Here is a 21,221-nt window from a genome sequence, read left to right as displayed (position 1 = left end):
TATTCTGGACGGCCCACAGAGGGCAGCCTGAGACTGAATATTGCTTCCTGTGTTAATGCTGAGGCCCACACTATCCCCTCCCTGACTTGTGATTCCGTAAGGGCCTCCCCTCCTGTACCTCCTGAACTCCCCTCAATACACTCCCAGGCAGGCAGCCATAAACCCGGCCCTGCCGTGATCCTGGCCCAGTTTCCAATATGAAGTGCACAGCAAGGGGAGAGTTACCAGCGAGGATCAACTTAGAGGATCCGGTCGTCAGGCTGCAGGAGCCCCATCAGAGGGGGTGAGAAAGCCTGGAGATCAGGATCCATTGCTGGGATTCTCCCACACCCAACTCCGCCTGCTTCTCGAGCCTTGGACTGGTACCATGCTGTGATCTCAGGTACACCCACTGTGCTGTTAGGGAGGGAGTGCCAGGATTTTGACACAGCGACAGCGAAGGAACGGTGATATATTTCCCAGTCAGGGTTGTGAGTGACTCGGAGGGGAACCTCCAGGTGTTGGGGTTCCCAGGTATCTGCTGCCCTTGTCCTTCTAGGTGGTGGTAGTCGTGGGTTTGGAGGTGCTGTTGAAGGAACCTTGGTGAGTTCCTGCAGTGCATCTTGTGGATGGTACACACGGCTGACACTGTGCGTCAGTGGTGGAGGGAGTGAATATTGATGCTGGTAGGTGATGAGTGCCAATCAACCAGACTTCATGCTCACCGCCTGCAGCACAACCCAGTCCTGAAGCTTCTTAGTTTGTTTTTTTCTCAGTTACACTCACCAGTAATCGTTCCCACATCTTGGAATTCTTTCCTGGAGAGCAGCCCTGGAGCGTCGGTGATGTTTTCTGGCAGATGCACATCATCGGGTCCGATGATGAAGGTGACCTCGCTCGGGATGTAAGTGGACAATGGACTGGCTGGAATCTGAGCAGGGGCCTCCAGTTTGGCAGGAGTTATATCCAGCAGTGACCTCCCATTCGAGGGACCTGGAGCAGTGGTTGGTGGAGCGCTCAGGAGATAGCCCCAGTCTGACCTTATCTCAATTGTCTCCTCAAAGCCTAAGAAAAACAATCAGATGAACACAAAGGAAATGCATTTATTTACATCGAGGTTGTGGATACCATAAAGACAGCAGTGCTGAGGACATGCACATTGAAAATCTGGCAGCCATAAGACCATAAGTCAGTAAGACGGAGGAGCAGAAACAGGCCATTCGGCCCATCGAGTCTGCTCCGCCATTCAATGCAAACATTGCCGATCTTATATTTCTTCAACTTCACTTTCCTGCTTCATCCCCATAACCCTCGATTCCCTCACTGATTAAATATCTGTCTATCTCAGCCTTCAACATACTTAACGACCCAGCCCCTACAGCGCTCCGCGGTAAAGAATTCCACAGATTCACTCCCCTCTAAGAGAAGAGATTCCTCCTCACCTCTGTCTGAAATGGGTGACCCCCCTTACAGAGATTCTGTCCTAGACTCTCCCACACGGGGAAACAACCGCTCAACATCTACCCTGCCAAGCCCCCTGAGAAGCCGATATGTCTCAATAAGGTCGCCTCTCATTCCGCTAAACTCCAATGAGGACAGGCCCAACCTACTCAACCTCTCCTCATAAGAAAGTCCCTCCATACCCGGGATTGACCGAGTGAACCTTCTCTGGACAGCCTCCAATGCCAGTATAAGGAGATCAAAACTGTTCACAATATTCCAGGTGTGGTCTAACTCATGCTTTGTATGGTTTTAGCAAGACTTCCCTACTTTTATACTCCATTCCCTTTAAAATAAAGACCAACATTCCCTTTCTCCCCCCTACTACCTGCTGAACCTGCGTGCTAGCTTTTTGTGAATTATATCTGAGGACCCCCAGATCCCTCTGTGCTGCCGCTTTCTGCAGTCTTTCTCCATTTAAATAATATTCAGCTCCTTTATTCTTCCTACCAAAGTGCATAACTTCACATTTTCCTACAGTATATTCCGTCTGTCGAGTTTTTGCCCACTCACTTAACCTGTCTATTGACTCTTTAGACTCTTTGTGTCATCCACACCACTTGCCTTCCCATCTATTTTCATGTCATCCACAAACTTGGCAATAGTACATTCACTTTCCTTATCCAATCATTAATATATATTGTGAATAATTGTGGCCCCAGCATGGATCCCAGTGGCATTCCACGAGTTACAGGTTAGCATCCTAAAAATGCTATATTCTTTCCCAACTATCTATTTCCTATCAATTAGTTAATCCTCTATCCATGCTAATATACAACCCCCAAAACCATTGGCTCTTATCTTATTCAGTAGCCTTTTGTGAGGTTCCTTATCAAACACTTTTGGGAAATCCAAGAATATTACATCTACTGGTTCTCCTTCATCTACCCTGCTCATTACCACCTGAAAGAATTCTAATAAATTTGTCAGGAACGATTTCCCCTTCATGAAGTCATGCTGACTCTGCGTGATCACAATGTGCATTTCTAAATGTTCTGCTATGACATCCTTTATAATGGACTCTAACTTATTCCCAATGACAGAAGTTTAGCTAACCTTCCTAGTGTTAACTGGTTTTTTTTTTGTCATCCTCCTTTTTTGAATAAAGGTGTTAAATTGGCAGTTTTCCTAATCTCTGGGACTCTGTCAGAATTTAAGGATTCTTGGAAGATTTCTACCTGAGCCCCGACTATCCTTCAATATCCTGGGATGCAACTCATCAGATCCAAGGATTTATTGGCCTTTCGTACTAATTTCCCGAGTACGGTTTCCCAGCGATTGTTATTGTTTTTATTTCCTTCTCTGTCTGCCCGTTGATTAATTTTGGAATGTTTATTAAAATATCTACCATGAAGATTGATGAAAAGTATTTATTTAACTCCTCCGGTTCTATATTATTGTTTCCCCAGTCTCATTCTCTGAGGGGCCTATGTTCAATTTGGCCTCGCAATTCCTTTTCACATATTTAAACAAACTCTTACTGTCTGTTTTATATTACTTGCTAGTTTACCCTCATAGTTTATATTCTCCCTCTTTATTTTTTTTTGGTCCTCTTTGGTGTTTTTAAAGCTTTCCCAAACTTCTGGTTTGCCGCTAATCTTCGCCACATGGGCGGGATTCTCTCAGCCCGGGGCCGGGACGCGGTTCCCCACAGAGCGATTCTACCCCCGGGATGGGCCGAGTGGCTGTACCGAAAAACCCGAGTCCCGCAGGCGCCGTTCTAACCTGGTCTTACCCGGCGGGACCTCGGTGGTGGAAGGGTCCGGGGGCAGCCTGTGGGGAGGGACCGACCCCGGGAGTCCTCCGCTGTGGCCTGGCCCGCGATCGGGGCCCACCGATCGGCGGGCCGGCCTCTCTGGCTGGGGGCCTCCTTTGTTCCACGCCGGCCCCTGTAGCCCTGCGCAATGTTGGGGCCGGCACGGAGAGGGGAGACGCCGCGCATGCGTGGAAATCGGGCCAGTCCCACCGCGCCTGCGCGGACCGGCGGCACCATCTGATGCTGGGATCGGCAGCTGGAGCAGCGTGTGTCGCTCCAGTGCTGTGCTGGCCCCCCTGTAGGGGCCAGAATTGCTGATCCTGAGGCCATGTTGACACCGTCGAGAAACACAATGGCGTTTACGATGGTGTCAACACAGCCTCACGATCAGAGAATCCCGCCCTATATGTTTTTTCTTTCAGTTTAATACTATTCTTCACTTTCCTGGTTAACCATGGTTAATTTATCCCTTTCCTAGAATCCTTTTTGTTTTGAGTCATGAACGACTTTCAAAAATATCTGCCATTGGTGATCTTTCCTGTTAAACTGCTTTCCCAGTCCACTCCAGCCAACTCTGTCCCCATTCCGTAATAGTTAACCTTACTAAAGTGTAGCACAGTTGTTTCTGACTGAAGTTTCTCACTCTCAAATTGAATAATAACTTCCATCATGTTATGGTCACTGTTTCCTAGGGGATCTTTTACTCTGAGATTGTTTAGTAAGCCTGCCTCATTACACATTACCTGATCCCTGGTTGGATCCACCACATATTGTTCTAGGAAACTGTCCCGAATACATTCTATAAAGTCTTCTTCATGGCCATCTCTGCCAATTTGATTTTCCGAATCTAAATGAAGATTAAAGTCACCCATGATTAAAGTACAGACTTTTCCACATGCCTTTATTATCGCTAATTTATTCTCTGTTCTACAGTATAGCTACTGTCCAAGTACCTATAGACTATTGCCATCAGAGTCTTCTTCCCCTTGATATTTCTTACCTCCACCCAGATGGATTCTACATCTTCCTATCCAAGCTCTTTTCTTGTTATTACACCTATTCCATCCTGTATTAACGAAGCTACCCACCCACCACCCTCTCCTTCCTGCCTGTCCTTATGAAAAGTCACAGGCCCCCATTCAGCCCATCCAACCCATTCCACCATCCAATCTGACCATGGATGATTCGCATCATAACTTCACCTCGCTGCCTTGACTCCAGATTCCTCAACACTTTCAACCAAAAAAAAAGATTGATCAAAGCTCTAAACCAACACCCAACATCCCAATGTTTGTGTGGTGGGGGGGCGGTGTGTGGGAGTTGGACAGTGCATGGGAGTGGGGAGGGTGTGCGGGAGTGGGGGGTGGGAGTGGGGAGCAGGTATGGGAGTGAGGGAGGGGTGTGGGAGTGGAGGTGTGGGAGTGGACGGGGGTGGGAGTGGGGGGGTTGTGGGGGGGTGGGAGTGGGGGGATGTGGGAGTGGGGGGGTTGTGGGGGGTGCGAGTGGGGGGATGTGGCAGTGGGAGGGGGGAGTGGGGGTGTGTGGAAGTTGGGGGGATGTGTGGAAGTGGGGGGGTGGGGAGGGGTGAGTGGGGGGTGGGAGTGGAGGGAGGGGAAGGTGTGTCGGAATGGGGGAGGGGAGTGCGAGTGGGGGAGGGGAGGAGTGGGGGAGGGGGAGTGAGTGGGGGAGGGTGTGAGGGAGTGGGGGCGTGGGAGTGGGGGGTTGTGTGGGTGGGAGGGGGGAGTCAGGGAGGGGTGGGAGGTGTGTGGGAGCGTGGGGAGGGGAGTTGGGGGAGGGGAGGGATGTGGGAGTGGGGGGAAAGGGGGGAGTTGGGGAGGAGAGCGGAGTGCGAGGGAGTGGGGGAGGGGAGTGGGGGAGGGGTGGGGAGTGTGTGGGAGTGGGGGGAGGGGAGAGGAGTTGGGGGAGGCAAGTATGTGGGAGTGGGGGGAGGGGAGGGGACTTGGGGGAGGGGAGGGGAGTTGGGGGAGGGGAGGGGAGTGTGGGGGAGGGGGGAGTTGGGGAGGGGAGGGGATTTGGGGGAGGGGAGTGTGTGGGAGTGGGGGAGGGGAGGGGAGTTGGGGGAGGAGAGGGGAGTGTGTGTGAGTGGGGGAGGGGAGTGGAGTAGGGGGAGGAGAGGGGAGTGTGTGGGAGTGGGGGGAAAGAAGGGGAGTTGGGGAGGGGAGGGGAGTGTGTGGGAGTGGGGGGAGGGGAGTGGAGTTGGGGGAGGAGAGGGGAGTGTGTGGGAGTGGGGGGAAAGAAGGGGAGTTGGGGTGGGGAGGGGATTTGGGGGAGGGGAGTGTGTGGGAGTGGGGGAGGGGAGTTGGGGAGGGGAGGGGAGTGTGTGGGAGTGGGGGGAGGGGAGTGGAGTTGGGGGAGGAGAGGGGAGTGTGTGGGAGTGGGGGGAAAGAAGGGGAGTTGGGGTGGGGTGGGGAGTGGGGGGAGTGGAGGGGAGTGTGTGGGAGTGGGGGGAGGGGATTTGGGGAGGGGAGGGGAGTGTGTGGGAGTGGGGGGAGGGGGGTTGGGGAGGGGAGTGGGGGAGGGGAGGGGATTTGGGGAGGGGAGGGGAGTTGGGGGAGGGAGGGTGTTCCAGTTTCATCACTCTCATTTGTATTTCGTGACACAGTCCTGAATAATTCAGGAGCTACAGAAAGGGAATGTGATTTTTTAAAATCTCACAAGGGTCATCAAGACAACCAGGAAACGCTTTAAAAATGACGGTAAGTGTTCATGGTAAGTGAAAGCTGTGGTGCAGTTGCAGGGTGAAGGACATAACATTGTCATCGTCAATAAGGAAGTGGCAGATTTTCAGTCTGTACCTTGTACCTGTCTTCGCAAAGATGTCAAAATACCAGGGATTGATCGTGAGGATGCAGAGCCCAGAAACAGGCCCATTCGATCCAAACAGTCCAATCTAGTCTTTATGCTCAACACAAATTTATTTGTCCAACTCTATCAGCCACTTATTCCCTCTCCCTCATCTGCTTCAGTAGATTCCACTTCAATTGTCTCAAGCAGTCAGCCAGTTCCACAGTGTCCCCACTGTCTGGGCACAGGAGCTTCTTCTGAATTCTCGGCGTGTTTTCTGCCTTCTCGGGCAGAACTCCAGTTTTGCTGCTCCCCACATGTGGAAATATTCTCTCTGCGCCTGTTGTCTCTAGGCGAGATTATTTTAATGCTGTCCTGATTGACCCTCCAACCTTCGGAAATTTCTATTGATCCAAACCTCTGTTGCCCAAACCTTAACTTGCCGTTAATCTCACTCACCCAACACTCCTGGGATTTTTAAAAATTCATTGACGGGATGTGGGAGTCGCTGGCACAGTCAGCATTTATTGCCCGTCCCTAGTTGCCCTTCAGAAGGTGGGGGTGAGCTGCCTTCTTGAACCGCTGCAGTCCCTGTGGTGTAGGCGCACCCAGGGTGCTGTTAGGAAGGGGGGTACCAGGATGTTGCCCCAGCGACAGTGAAGGATTGGCCGATATATTTCCAAGTCAGGATGGTGAGTGAGTTGGAGGGGAACCTCCAGGTGGTGGGGTTCCCAGGTATCTGCTGCTCTTGTTCTTCTAGATGGGAGTGGTTGTGGGTTTGGAAGGTGCTGCCTGAGGAACCTTGGTGAGTTCCTGCAGTGCATCTTGTAGATGGTACACACGGCTGGTTATTCACAGAGGTTATTCATAAAGGCCCCGCCTTCTCAACCTCACCCCTCGCCTCGGGTGTGGAGATCCTCAGGTTAAATCTCCACCAGTCAGCTCCCCCCCTCAAAGGGGAAAGCAGCCTGTGGTCGTCTGGGACTGGGGCGATTTTACCTTTACACACGGCTGCTACTGTGCGTTGGTGGTGGGGGGAGTGAATGTTTGTGGCTAGGGAATCAACCACATTGCTGTGGGCCTGGAGTCACATGTAGGCCAGACGGGGTAAGGACGGCAGATTTCCTTCCCAGAGGACATTAATGAACCAGATGGGTTTTTACAACAATCAACAATGGTTTCGTGGGTCACCTTTAGACTTCTAATTCTCGGGGTTGGATTCTCTGCCCTCCGATACCGGAATTGCGTTCGGCAACGGGGCGGACAATCCAGTTTCCCGCAGGGAATCGGGACCGGCGCCCGCGATTCTCCGCCCCCCGAAAAGCGGTGCACTCGTTGCCTGAGGCCCGCCCCGCTTTTCGCTGTCCCCGATTGGCCGAATTCCCACCGTCTGTGATACCCGTGTGGCTGCGGACTCAGTCCGGAGCCGCCCAAGTCGGGGGAGGGCCGATTGGCGGGCAAGGGGGGGCCTCATTCGGGACTTTTAGAGCGGGCAGTCCGGGGCGGGCGTGCGGCCGATGCAGGGCACTATTTCGGCGGTCCAGGTCCACGGTCTGAGTCTGCCATGGAGCCCGTGCAGCCGCTGGAGGCCGCCGGCATGCACATACGCACCCTCTGACCCGGGGCGGGGGGGGGGGGGGGGGGGGGGGGGGGCATATGTGCAGCAAAAGCTGCGAGACCAACGACAGCTGGTGGATTGGCCATGCTAAATTGCCCTTAGTGTCCAAACAGGTTAGGAGGGGTTGAGGGTTACGGGGATAGGGTGGGAGTGAGGGCTTAAGTGGGTCGGTGCAGACTCGATGGGCCGAATGGCCTCCTTCTGCACCATATGTTCTATGTATCTATATATGTAGCTACCTGCTAGGCCCCTGTAGGGCTGTGAATCTGTGGCCTTTTGATGCCAGTTTTTCTGGCGTAAAAGACCACAGTTTTCACGACGGCGTGGGGGACATAGTCCCAGAAACAGAGAATCCAGCCACAGATTTTTATTCAATTCAAATTTCACCATCTGTCCTGGCAGGATTAAACCTGGATCGCCAGAGCGTTGCGGGAGTCTGAATTACTACTGTGTGCAGTGTGTGAGTATTTGTTTGTGTGCAGTGTGAATGTGTGTGTGCGTTTGAATGTGTTCCTGCAGTGTGTGAATCTGAGTGTGTGCTTGTGCGTGCAGTCTATGTGTCAATGTGAAATGAAAATCGCTTATTGTCACAAGTCGGCTTCAAATGAAGTGACTGCGAAAAGCCCCTAGTCGCCACATTCCGGCGCCTGTTCGGGGAGGCTGGTACGGGAATCGAACCGTGCTGCTGGCCTGCCTTGGTCTGCTTTCAAAGCCAGCAATTTAGCCCTGTGCTAAACAGCCCCTGTGCGAGTGTGTGTACATGTTTAATGCTCCTGCTGACCTCAGGTCACTGGCCCCCAGGAATTGAGGATCAGAGACCCTCCCACTGATTTGAGCAGCTTAATCCCTCCTGGGGTCACCAAACGATGCATTCATCGGCATTTCTTCGTTCATATGAATCCTTCATTGTGAGGAGTTCACAATAGGATCTCCTTGGTAATGCATTGTGAGAGAGGGAACACTGCACACAAACTGAGAGCAGGAGCGGACCTGAACAATCAGCCCCTCCCCCACCTCGCACAGGCGACGGCAGTTAAACTAATATTCAGTGGAACGTGCTGCTTGCAGAGACAATTAAAGTGAACCGTATCACAGTGCTGGCAACTATTCAATCACAGCCGTCTCAATCAGGCTCCCCGTGCACAGTCCCTTTCCCCGCCCCATCCCCTCATCCACCCCCACATCCCATTCCCCTCCCCTCATGCCCATCACAGCAGCCCCATCACCCCCCTACCCCCATCACCCAGAATCCTCTGTACCTCAGAGTTCGGGAATCTCTCTCTATTTAAATAATTTGCTGCATTTCTATTCTTGCTGCCAAAGTTTGCATTTGCCCGGGTTATATTCCAGTCACTATTTCCCTTTCCAGGCTCACTCTCGTACCCACCATGCGTCATCGGGAAACCTGACTGCCTTACATTCAGTCCCTTCATCCAAATCATTGATATGAATTGTAAATAGTTGAGGTCCCACCACTTTAAGGGAAGGCAGCGGGGTAGTGGTATTGTGACTGGGTTAGTAATCCAGAGACCCAGCGTAATGCTCGAGGGTCCCAGGTTCGATTCCCCGCTGGGTCACTGTCTGTGCGGAGTCTGCACGTCCTCCCCGTGTGTGCGTGGGTTTCTCCGGGTGCTCCGGTTTCCTCCCACAGTCCAAAGATGTGCAGGTTAGGTGGATTGGCCATGATAAATTGCCCTTAGTGTCCAAAAAGGTTAAGTGGGGTTACTGGGTTACGGGGATAGAGTGATGGTGTGGGTTTGGGTAGGGTGCTCTTTCCAAGGGCCGGTGCAGACCCGATGGGCTGAATGGCCTCCTTCTGCACTGTAAACTCGATGATTCTAATGTCCTTTAGGGAAGGAAATCTGTGTTCCTTACTGGGTCTGGCCTACTTGTGACTCGAGATCCACAGAAATTTGGTTGACTCTTAACTGCCCATAAAATGGCCCAGCAAGATACTCAGTTCGAGTAATTAAGGATGGACAATAAACGCAGGCCCAGCCAGCAAGCCACACATTCCATGAACAGGTAAAAAAGACTCCACTAGTACCCGAAAAATTGCCCATTTATCCCTACTCTCTGCTTTCTGTTAGCTAACCACTCCTTTATCCATGCTCATGTGTAACCTTTACTCGGACACCTTGTAAAATGCCTTCTGGAAAACCAGGTATGCTACATCCACAGGTTTCCCTTTATCCACATTGTATTTGTTAGTTCCTCAAAAAAAACTCTAATAAATTAGCCAAATACTATTTCCCTTTCACAAAACCATGTTGATTGCCTGATTCCATTGAGGTTTTCTAAGTGCCCTGCTATAACCTCTTTAATAATAGATTCAATTTTCCCTCTTCTGATGTTAAGCTAACTGGCCTGTAGATCATACATATTTATTTGTATTTGAGCCGACAGTTCATCCATTTTGTTGCAAATGTTACATGCATTCAGATACTGGGATTTTAGTTCTGGCTTTTTACTATTTTTGCAATATTTAGCCTTATCTGCTGTCGTACTCATGTCTTTGTACTCTGTCACTTCCTGCTTTGCTCGCTTGTTTTTGCCACTCCTTTAAATTGACCACATCCTCCCTCACTTGATCCTTTCCCCTGCTATTTAATTTAAAGCCCTCTGTACTGCCCTAGTCATACAACTCACCAGAACACTGGTCCCAGCATGGTGTATTAACGATACAACTCACCAGAACACTGGTCCCAGTATGGTGTATTAACGATACAACTCACCAGAACACTGGTCCCAGCATGGTGTATTAACGATACAACTCACCAGAACACTGGTCCCAGCGTGGTGCATTAACGGCACAGCTCACCAGAACACTGGTCCCAGCATGGTGCATTAACGGTACAGCTCACCAGAACACTGGTCCCAGCATGGTGTATTAACGGCACAGCTCACCAGAACACTGGTCCCAGCATAGTGCATTAACGGTACAACTCACCAGAATACTGGTCCCAGCATGGTGCATTAACGGCACAGCACACCAGAACACTGGTCCCAGCATGGTGCATTAACGGCACAACTCACCAGAACACTGGTCCCAGCATGGTGCATTAACGGCACAGCTCACCAGAACACTGGTCCCAGTCTGGTGCATTAACGGCACAGCTCACCAGAACACTGGTCCCAGCATGGTGCATTAACGATACAACTCACCAGAACACTGGTCCCAGTATGGTGCATTAACGGCACAACTCACCAGAACACTGGTCCCAGCATGATGTATGAACGATACAACTCACCAGAACACTGGTCCCAGTATGGTGCATTAACGGCACAACTCATCAGAACACTGGTCCCAGCATGGTGTATTAACGGCACAACTCACCAGAACACTGGTCCCAGTCTGGTGCATTAACGGCACAGCTCACCAGAACACTGGTCCCAGCATGGTGCATTAACGGCACAACTCACCAGAACACTGGTCCCAGCGTGGTGCATTAACGGCACAAATCACCAGAACACTGGTCCCAGTATGGTGCATTAACGGCACAACTCACCAGAACACTGGTCCCAGTATGGTGCATTAACGGCACAGCTCACCAGAACACTGGTCCCAGCATGGTGCATTAACGGCACAACTCACCAGAATACTGGTCCCAGCATGGTGCATTAACGGCACAGCTCACCAGAACACTGGTCCCAGTATGGTGCATTAACGGCACAGCTCACCAGAACACTGGTCCCAGCATGGTGCATTAACGGCACAACTCACCAGAATACTGGTCCCAGCGTGGTGCATTAACGGCACAACTCACCAGAACACTGGTCCCAGTATGGTGTATTAACGGTACAACTCACCAGAACACTGGTCCCAGTATGGTGTATTAACGATACAACTCACCAGAACACTGGTCCCAGCATGGTGCATTAACGGCACAGCTCACCAGAACACTGGTCCCAGTATGGTGCATTCACGGCACAACTCACCAGAACACTGGTCCCAGCATGGTGTATTAACGATACAACTCACCAGAACACTGGTCCCAGCATGGTGTATTAACGATACAACTGACCAGAACGCTGGTCCCGGCATGGTGTATTAACGATACAACTCACCAGAACACTGGTCCCAGCATGGTGTATTAACGGCACAGCTCACCAGAACACTGGTCCCAGCGTGGTGTATTAACGATACAACTGACCAGAACGCTGGTCCCGGCGTGGTGTATTAACGATACAACTCACCAGAACACTGGTCCCAGCGTGGTGTATTAATGATACAACTCACCAGAACACTGGTCCCAGCATGGTGTATTAACGATACAACTGACCAGAACGCTGGTCCCGGCATGGTGTATTAACGATACAACTCACCAGAACACTGGTCCCAGCATGGTGTATTAACGGCACAACTCACCAGAACACTGGTCCCAGTATGGTGCATTAACGGCACAACTCACCAGAACACTGGTCCCAGTATGGTGTATTAACGGCACAGCTCACCAGAACACTGGTCCCAGCGTGGTGTATTAACGATACAACTGACCAGAACGCTGGTCCCGGCATGGTGTATTAACGATACAACTCACCAGAACACTGGTCCCAGCATGGTGTATTAACGGCACAACTCACCAGAACACTGGTCCCAGTATGGTGCATTAACGGCACAACTCACCAGAACACTGGTCCCAGCGTGGTGTATTAACGATACAACTGACCAGAACACTGGTCCCAGCGTGGTGTATTAACGATACAACTGACCAGAACACTGGTCCCAGCGTGGTGTATTAACGGCACAGCTCACCAGAACACTGGTCCCAGTATGGTGCATTAACGGCACAACTCACCAGAACACTGGTCCCAGCGTGGTGTATTAACGATACAACTGACCAGAACACTGGTCCCAGCGTGGTGTATTAACGGCACAGCTCACCAGAACACTGGTCCCAGTATGGTGCATTAACGGCACAACTCACCAGAACACTGGTCCCAGCGTGGTGTATTAACGATACAACTGACCAGAACACTGGTCCCAGCGTGGTGTATCAACGGCACAGCTTACCAGAACACTGGTCCCAGCATGGTGCATTAACGATACAACTCACCAGAACACTGGTCCCAGTATGGTGCATTAACGGCACAGCTCACCAGAACACTGGTCCCAGCATGGTGTATTAACGATACAACTCACCAGAACACTGTTCCCAGTATGGTGCATTAACGATACAACTCACCAGAACACTGGACCCAGCATGGTGCATTAACAGCACAGCTCACCAGAAAACTGGTCCCAGCATGGTGTATTAACGATACAACTCACCAGTACACTGGTCCCAGCATGGTGCATTAACGGCACAACTCACCAGAACACTGGTCCCAGCATGGTGCATTAACGGCACAACTCACCAGAACACTGGTCCCAGCATGGTGCATTAACGGCACAACTCACCAGAACACTGGTCCCAGTATGGTGTATTAACGATAAAACTCACCAGAACACTGGTCCCAGTATGGTGCATTAACGGCACAGCTCACCAGAACACTGGTCCCAGCATGGTGTATTAACGATACAACTCACCAGAACACTGGTCCCAGCATGGTGCATTAACGGCACAACTCACCAGAACACTGGTCCCAGCATGGTGTATTAACGATACAACTCACCAGAACACTGGTCCCAGTATGGTGCATTAACGGCACAACTCACCAGAACACTGGTCCCAGCATGGTGTATTAACGATACAACTCACCAGAACACTGGTCCCAGCGTGGTGCATTAACGGCACAGCTCACCAGAACACTGGTCCCAGCATGGTGCATTAACGGCACAACTCACCAGAACACTGGTCCCAGCATGGTGCATTAACGGCACAACTCACCAGAACACTGGTCCCAGCATGGTGCATTAACGGCACAACTCACCAGAACACTGGTCCCAGCATGGTGCATTAACGGCACAACTCACCAGAACACTGGTCCCAGTATGGTGTATTAACGGCACAGCTCACCAGAACACTGGTCCCAGTATGGTGCATTAACGGCACAGCTTACCAGAACACTGGTCCCAGTATGGTGCATTAACGGCACAACTCACCAGAACACTGGTCCCAGCATGGTGCATTAACGGCACAGCTCACCAGAACACTGGTCCCAGTATGGTGCATTAACGGCACAACTCACCAGAACACTGGTCCCAGCATGGTGCATTAACGGCACAGCTTACCAGAACACTGGTCCCAGTATGGTGCATTAACGGCACAACTCACCAGAACACTGGTCCCAGCATGGTGCATTAACGGCACAACTCACCAGAACACTGGTCCCAGCATGGTGCATTAACGGCACAACTCACCAGAACACTGGTCCCAGCATGATGCATTAACGGCACAACTCACCAGAACACTGGTCCCAGTATGGTGTATTAACGGCACAGCTCACCAGAACACTGGTCCCAGTATGGTGCATTAACGGCACAGCTTACCAGAACACTGGTCCCAGTATGGTGCATTAACGGCACAACTCACCAGAACACTGGTCCCAGCGTGGTGCATTAACGGCACAACTCACCAGAACACTGGTCCCAGCATGGTGCATTAACGGCACAGCTCACCAGAACACTGGTCCCAGCATGGTGCATTAACGGCACAACTCACCAGAACACTGGTCCCAGTATGGTGCATTAACGGCACAACTCACCAGAACACTGGTCCCAGCATGGTGCATTAACGGCACAGCTCACCAGAACACTGATCCCAGTATGGTGCATTAACGATACAACTCACCAGAACACTGGTCCCAGTATGGTGCATTAACGGCACAACTCACCAGAACACTGGTCCCAGCATGGTGCATTAACGGCACAGCTTACCAGAACACTGGTCCCAGTATGGTGCATTAACGGCACAACTCACCAGAACACTGGTCCCAGCATGGTGCATTAACGGCACAGCTTACCAGAACACTGGTCCCAGTATGGTGCATTAACGGCACAACTCACCAGAACACTGGTCCCAGCGTGGTGCATTAACGGCACAACTCACCAGAACACTGGTCCCAGCATGGTGTATTAACGATACAACTCACCAGAACACTGGTCCCAGTATGGTGCATTAACGGCACAGCTCACCAGAACACTGGTCCCAGCATGGTGCATTAACGGCACAACTCACCAGAACACTGGTCCCAGTATGGTGCATTAACGGCACAGCTCACCAGAACACTGGTCCCAGCATGGTGTATTAACAATACAACTCACCAGAACATTGGTCCCAGTATGGTGCATTAACGGCACAACTCACCAGAACACTGGTCCCAGCATGGTGCATTAACGGCACAACTCACCAGAACACTGGTCCCAGCATGGTGCATTAATGGCACAGCTCACCAGAACACTGGTCCCAGCATGGTGCATTAACGGCACAACTCACCAGAACACTGGTCCCAGCGTGGTGCATTAACGGCACAACTCACCAGAACACTGGTCCCAGCGTGGTGCATTAACGGCACAGCTCACCAGAACACTGGTCCCAGCGTGGTGCATTAACGGCACAGCTCACCAGAACACTGGTCCCAGTATGGTGCATTAACGGCACAGCTCACCAGAACACTGGTCCCAGCGTGGTGCATTAACGGCACAGCTCACCAGAACACTGGTCCCAGTATGGTGCATTAACGGCACAGCTCACCAGAACACTGGTCCCAGTATGGTGCATTAACGGCACAACTCACCAGAACACTGGTCCCAGCGTGGTGCATTAACGGCACAGCTCACCAGAACACTGGTCCCAGCGTGGTGCATTAACGGCACAGCTCACCAGAACACTGGTCCCAGTATGGTGCATTAACGGCACAGCTCACCAGAACACTGGTCCCAGTATGGTGCATTAACGGCACAACTCACCAGAACACTGGTCCCAGCGTGGTGCATTAACGGCACAGCTCACCAGAACACTGGTCCCAGTATGGTGTATTAACGATACAGCTCACCAGAACACTGGTCCCAGTATGGTGTATTAACGGCACAGCTCCCACTTTCCTCAGTCCTGGCGCCAGTGTCCGTGGAATTGAAAACATTTCTCCCACACCAATCTTTAAGCCGCGCATTTAACTCTCTCATTCTCATTTACCCTGCATCAATTTGCTCCTGGCCAGGCAGTAATCCACACATTATTACCGTGGAGGTTTTGCATTTTAATTGAGCCCCAATCTGCTCATATCCCTCAGAGACCCTCTTTTCTACTTTTACCTATATATCATCGGTATCTGCGTGGACCCCAACCACTGCATCCTCCCCCTCCCTCAGCAGATGTCCTGAACCCTGGCACCAGGTAGATAACACATCCGGCTGACCCCGCTCTCAGTCTCAGTAAACTGTGTCTATCCACCTCACTCACTATCACTAAAATGCTCCTCCACCACTTCCTCAACCACCTGTCCAGCTTCAATCCCCAGAATTAGGTCCAGCAATGCCCTTGGTGGGCCATCTACAGATTGAGCAAAGGGTTCTCCTGCACTGATTTAAAGAACTCCACTCCATCTAAGCCCTTGTGGGAAAGTTGAAATCACCAAATTACCCTATTATTAATTTTACACACCTCTGCGAATCACATTACACAAGCCACTCGTGCCCCTTGACTGACATCCAGCCTCCTTGACGCCCAACATCACAGAATAACACAGAATGATAACAGTGCGGAAGGAAGCCAGTTTTCTGTCAAGTCTGTAAGTTGAAGGACTAATCCACCTGGTGCCATTGCCCCACCTTCACCCTGACACAACCACAGGATAGGGCCATCCATCCCGTGTGAGATTGTATGCGGTGTGTCAACAGGCTATTTGACTGTGGTGGCATCTCCACAGCAAGTTCAATCCTTGCTTCGCCTGACACATGTGATGGGAGCCAGGGACACCAATGACAATCATCATGTCACATCCAGGATCGATCGACTGACTTGGCACAGCACAGAGATCGATCCCATGGTTTTCACAGTAACCTTATTGCAGTGTTAATGTAAACCTACTTGTGACAATAAAGATTATTATTATTATTTTCCTGTTCTGTCTGTGAGACGAGCTCGCAGGATAGGGGAGCCAGTCTGTACATACCCACAACTTACTGCTAATAGTAGTGTCAAAGCAATTGTCTCTCTCCATCTGTGTCCCCTTCAACATACATTCCTCCCCTCATATGTTTCCTCTTACTATCCATCTATTATCTCTCTCTCTTTTTCTCTCTCTCTCTCTCTCTCTCTCTCTCTCTCTCTCTCTCTCTCTCTCCCCCCCCCCCCCCCCCCGCCTCCCCCCCACCCCACCCCAATCTGTCTCTTTCGCTGTTGCTAGGCAGAAATTTCCAGATGCACATCCACTTTTCTGTGAATATTTATATTCTTCGTTTTGGGAATTAATTTGAATAAATTGAGACGGTCTCTTTGTGAGTCTCGAGTCCGCGTGCTCCTTTACCCCCCCCCCCCGGCCCTCCCCCCTCCACCCTCTGTCCATTCCACTCCCACATTCCTCTTTCTTCTCCCATACTTCTCGCTTGAGCGTGTACCCTTCCCCTCCCATCCACTCCCCCTCCGAACGAAGCAATTCGCCGATCTGTAGCTCTGCAGCAAGAAATCCTGCTGCGAAGGCACAACAGAAACCAAGACAATAACTCCGGATGCCAACTCAGGGTGGACTTAGTCCTGGAGGTTCTGTCATGTGACTTTTTATTTCCAATCACCCCTACAGTAAAATTAACCTTTATTTACCCTTCTCTCATATTAGCACCGCAATCAAAAATGACATTTCTTTTTAACCTTCCCCGCCCTCTCTGTGACTTATCTACTCGTTTAGAGTCAGTGTGTGTGGAACTGTCCCCCAGTGAGAGTCAGTGTGTGTGGAACTGTATCCCAGTGAGAGTCAGTGTGTGAGGAACTGTACCCCAGTGAGAGTCAGTGTGTGTGGAACTGTATCCCAGTGAGAGTCAGTGTGTGTGGAACTGTACCCCAGTGAGAGTCAGTGTGTGTGGAACTGTATCCCAATGAGAGCCAGTGTGTGTGGAACTGTATCCCAGTGAGAGTCAGTGTGTGTGGAACTGTATCCCAGTGAGAGTCAGTGTGTGTGGAACTGTATCCCAGTGAGAGTCAGTGTGTGTGGAACTGTATCCCAATGAGAGCCAGTGTGTGTGGAACTGTATCCCAGTGAGAGTCAGTGTGAGTGGAACTGTATTTCAGTGAGAGTCAGTGTGTGTGGAACTGAATGGCAGTGAGAGTCAGTGTGTGTGGAACTGTATCCCAGTGAGAGTCAGTGTGTGTGGAACTGTACCCCAGTGAGAGTCAGTGTGTGTGGAACTGTATCCCAATGAGAGTCAGTGTGTGTGGAACTGTATCCCAGTGAGAGTCAGTGTGTGCGGAACTGTGTCCCAGTGAGAGACAGTGTGTGTGGAACTGTATCCCAGTGAGAGTCAGTGTGTGCGGAACTGTGTCCCAGTGAGAGACAGTGTGTGTGGAACTGTACCCCAGTGAGAGTCAGTGTGTATGGAACTGTATCCCAGTGAGAGTCAGTGTGTGTGGAACTGTATCCCAGTGAGAGTCAGTGTGTGTGGAACTGTATCCCAGTGAGAGTCAGTGTGTGTGGAACTATATCCCAGTGAGAGTCAGTGTGCGTGAACAGTATCCCAGTGAGAGTCAGTGTGTGTGGAGCTATATCCCAGTGAGAGTCAGTGTGTGTGGAACTATATCCCAGTGAGAGTCAGTGTGTGTGGAACTGTATCCCAGTGAGAGTCAGTGTGTGTGGAACTGTCCCCCAGTGAGAGTCAGTGTGTGTGGAACTGTATCCCAGTGAGAGTCAGTGTGTGTGGAACTGTACCCCAGTGAGAGTCAGTGTGTATGGAACTGTATCCCAGTGAGAGTCAGTGTGTGTGGAACTGTATCCCAGTGAGAGTCAGTGTGTGTGGAACTGTATCCCAGTGAGAGTCAGTGTGTGTGGAACTGTATCCCAGTGAGAGTCAGTGTGTGTGGAACTGTACCCCAGTGAGAGTCAGTGTGTGTGGAACTGTATCCCAATGAGAGCCAGTGTGTGTGGAACTGTATCCCAGTGAGAGTCAGTGTGTGTGGAACTGTATCCCAGTGAGAGTCAGTGTGTGTGGAACTGTATCCCAGTGAGAGTCAGTGTGTGTGGAACTGTATCCCAATGAGAGCCAGTGTGTGTGGAACTGTATCCCAGTGAGAGTCAGTGTGAGTGGAACTGTATTTCAGTGAGAGTCAGTGTGTGTGGAACTGAATGGCAGTGAGAGTCAGTGTGTGTGGAACTGTATCCCAGTGAGAGTCAGTGTGTGTGGAACTGTACCCCAGTGAGAGTCAGTGTGTGTGGAACTGTATCCCAATGAGAGTCAGTGTGTGTGGAACTGTATCCCAGTGAGAGTCAGTGTGTGCGGAACTGTGTCCCAGTGAGAGACAGTGTGTGTGGAACTGTATCCCAGTGAGAGTCAGTGTGTGCGGAACTGTGTCCCAGTGAGAGACAGTGTGTGTGGAACTGTACCCCAGTGAGAGTCAGTGTGTATGGAACTGTATCCCAGTGAGAGTCAGTGTGTGTGGAACTGTATCCCAGTGAGAGTCAGTGTGTGTGGAACTGTATCCCAGTGAGAGTCAGTGTGTGTGGAACTATATCCCAGTGAGAGTCAGTGTGCGTGAACAGTATCCCAGTGAGAGTCAGTGTGTGTGGAGCTATATCCCAGTGAGAGTCAGTGTGTGTGGAACTATATCCCAGTGAGAGTCAGTGTGTGTGGAACTGTATCCCAGTGAGAGCCAGTGTGTGTGGAACTGTATCCCAGTGAGAGTCAGTGTGAGTGGAACTGTATTTCAGTGAGAGTCAGTGTGTGTGGAACTGAATGGCAGTGAGAGTCAGTGTGTGTGGAACTGTATCCCAGTGAGAGTCAGTGTGTGTGGAACTGTATCCCAGTGAGAGTTAGTGTGTGTGGAACTGTATCCCAGTGAGAGTCAGTGTGTGTGGAACTGTATCCCAGTGAGAGTCAGTGTGTGTGGAACTGTATCCCAGTGAGAGTCAGTGTGTGTGTAACTGTCCCCCAGTGAGAGTCAGTGTGTGTGGAACTGTATCCTAGTGAGAGTCAGTGTGTGTGGAACTGTATCCCAGTGAGAGTCAGTGTGTGTGGAACTGTACCCCAGTGAGAGTCAGTGTGTGTGGAACTGTCCCCCAGTGAGAGTCAGTGTGTGTGGAACTGTATCCCAGTGAGAGTCAGTGTGTGAGGAACTGTACCCCAGTGAGAGTCAGTGTGTGTGGAACTGTATCCCAGTGAGAGTCAGTGTGTGTGGAACTGTATCCCAGTGAGAGTCAGTGTGTGTGGAACTGTACCCCAGTGAGAGTCAGTGTGTGTGCAACTGTCCCCCAGTGAGAGTCAGTGTGTGTGGAACTGTATCCCAGTGAGAGTCAGTGTGTGTGGAACTGTACCCCTGTGAGAGTCAGTGTGTGTGGAACTGTATCCCAGAGAGAGTCAGTGTGTGTGGAACTGTATCTCAGTGAGGGTCAGTGTGTGTGGAAATGTATCCCAGTGAGAGTCAGTGTGTGTGGAACTGTATCCCAGTGAGAGTCAGTGTGTGTAGAACTGTATCCCAGTGATAGTCAGTGTGTGTGGAACTGTATCCCAGTGAGAGTCAGTGTGTGTGGAACTGTAGCCCAGTGAGAGTCAGTTTGTGTGGAACTGTATCCCAGTGAGAGTCAGTGTGTGTGGAACTGTACCCCAGTGAGAGTCAGTGTGTGTGTGGAACTGTATCCCAGTGAGAGTCAGTGTGTGTGGAACTGTATCCCAGTGAGAGTCAGTGTGTGTGGAACTGTACCCCAGTGAGAGTCAGTGTGTGTGTAACTGTCCCCCAGTGAGAGTCAGTGTGTGTGGAACTGTATCCCAGTGAGAGTCAGTGTGTGTGGAACTGTATCCCAGTGAGAGTCAGTGTGTGTGGAACTGTACCCCAGTGAGAGTCAGTGTGTGTGGAACTGTCCCCCAGTGAGAGTCAGTGTGTGTGGAACTGTATCCCAGTGAGAGTCAGTGTGTGAGGAACTGTACCCCAGTGAGAGTCAGTGTGTGTGGAACTGTATCCCAGTGAGAGTCAGTGTGTGTGGAACTGTACCCCAGTGAGAGTCAGTGTGTGTGGAACTGTATCCCAATGAGAGCCAGTGTGTGTGGAACTGTATCCCAGTGAGAGTCAGTGTGTGTGGAACTGTATCCCAGTGAGAGTCAGTGTGTGTGGAACTGTATCCCAGTGAGAGTCAGTGTGTGTGGAACTGTATCCCAATGAGAGCCAGTGTGTGTGGAACTGTATCCCAGTGAGAGTCAGTGTGAGTGGAACTGTATTTCAGTGAGAGTCAGTGTGTGTGGAACTGAATGGCAGTGAGAGTCAGTGTGTGTGGAACTGTATCCCAGTGAGAGTCAGTGTGTGTGGAACTGTACCCCAGTGAGAGTCAGTGTGTGTGGAACTGTATCCCAATGAGAGTCAGTGTGTGTGGAACTGTATCCCAGTGAGAGTCAGTGTGTGCGGAACTGTGTCCCAGTGAGAGACAGTGTGTGTGGAACTGTATCCCAGTGAGAGTCAGTGTGTGCGGAACTGTGTCCCAGTG

At 51.0% G+C, this 21,221-nt stretch overlaps 1 protein-coding gene across 1 annotated transcript in view; it reads right to left on the bottom strand.

Annotated features, from left to right (window-relative positions):
- LOC140398677 (trafficking kinesin-binding protein 1-like) overlaps positions 1–21,221 on the bottom strand; it is a 114,362-nt gene that overhangs the window by 91,617 nt on the left and 1,524 nt on the right. Inside the window, 2 exon segments of the mRNA XM_072487658.1 lie at positions 766–1,044; positions 3,979–4,082. Of these exon segments, the coding sequence (XP_072343759.1) occupies positions 766–1,044; positions 3,979–4,033 (334 nt within the window). The 5' untranslated portion in view covers positions 4,034–4,082.

The sequence above is a fragment of the Scyliorhinus torazame genome, chromosome 21, assembly GCF_047496885.1.
Source record: "Scyliorhinus torazame isolate Kashiwa2021f chromosome 21, sScyTor2.1, whole genome shotgun sequence".
Classification (NCBI taxonomy): Eukaryota; Metazoa; Chordata; class Chondrichthyes; order Carcharhiniformes; family Scyliorhinidae; genus Scyliorhinus; species Scyliorhinus torazame.
This window is presented reverse-complemented; position numbering and strand designations above follow the sequence as displayed.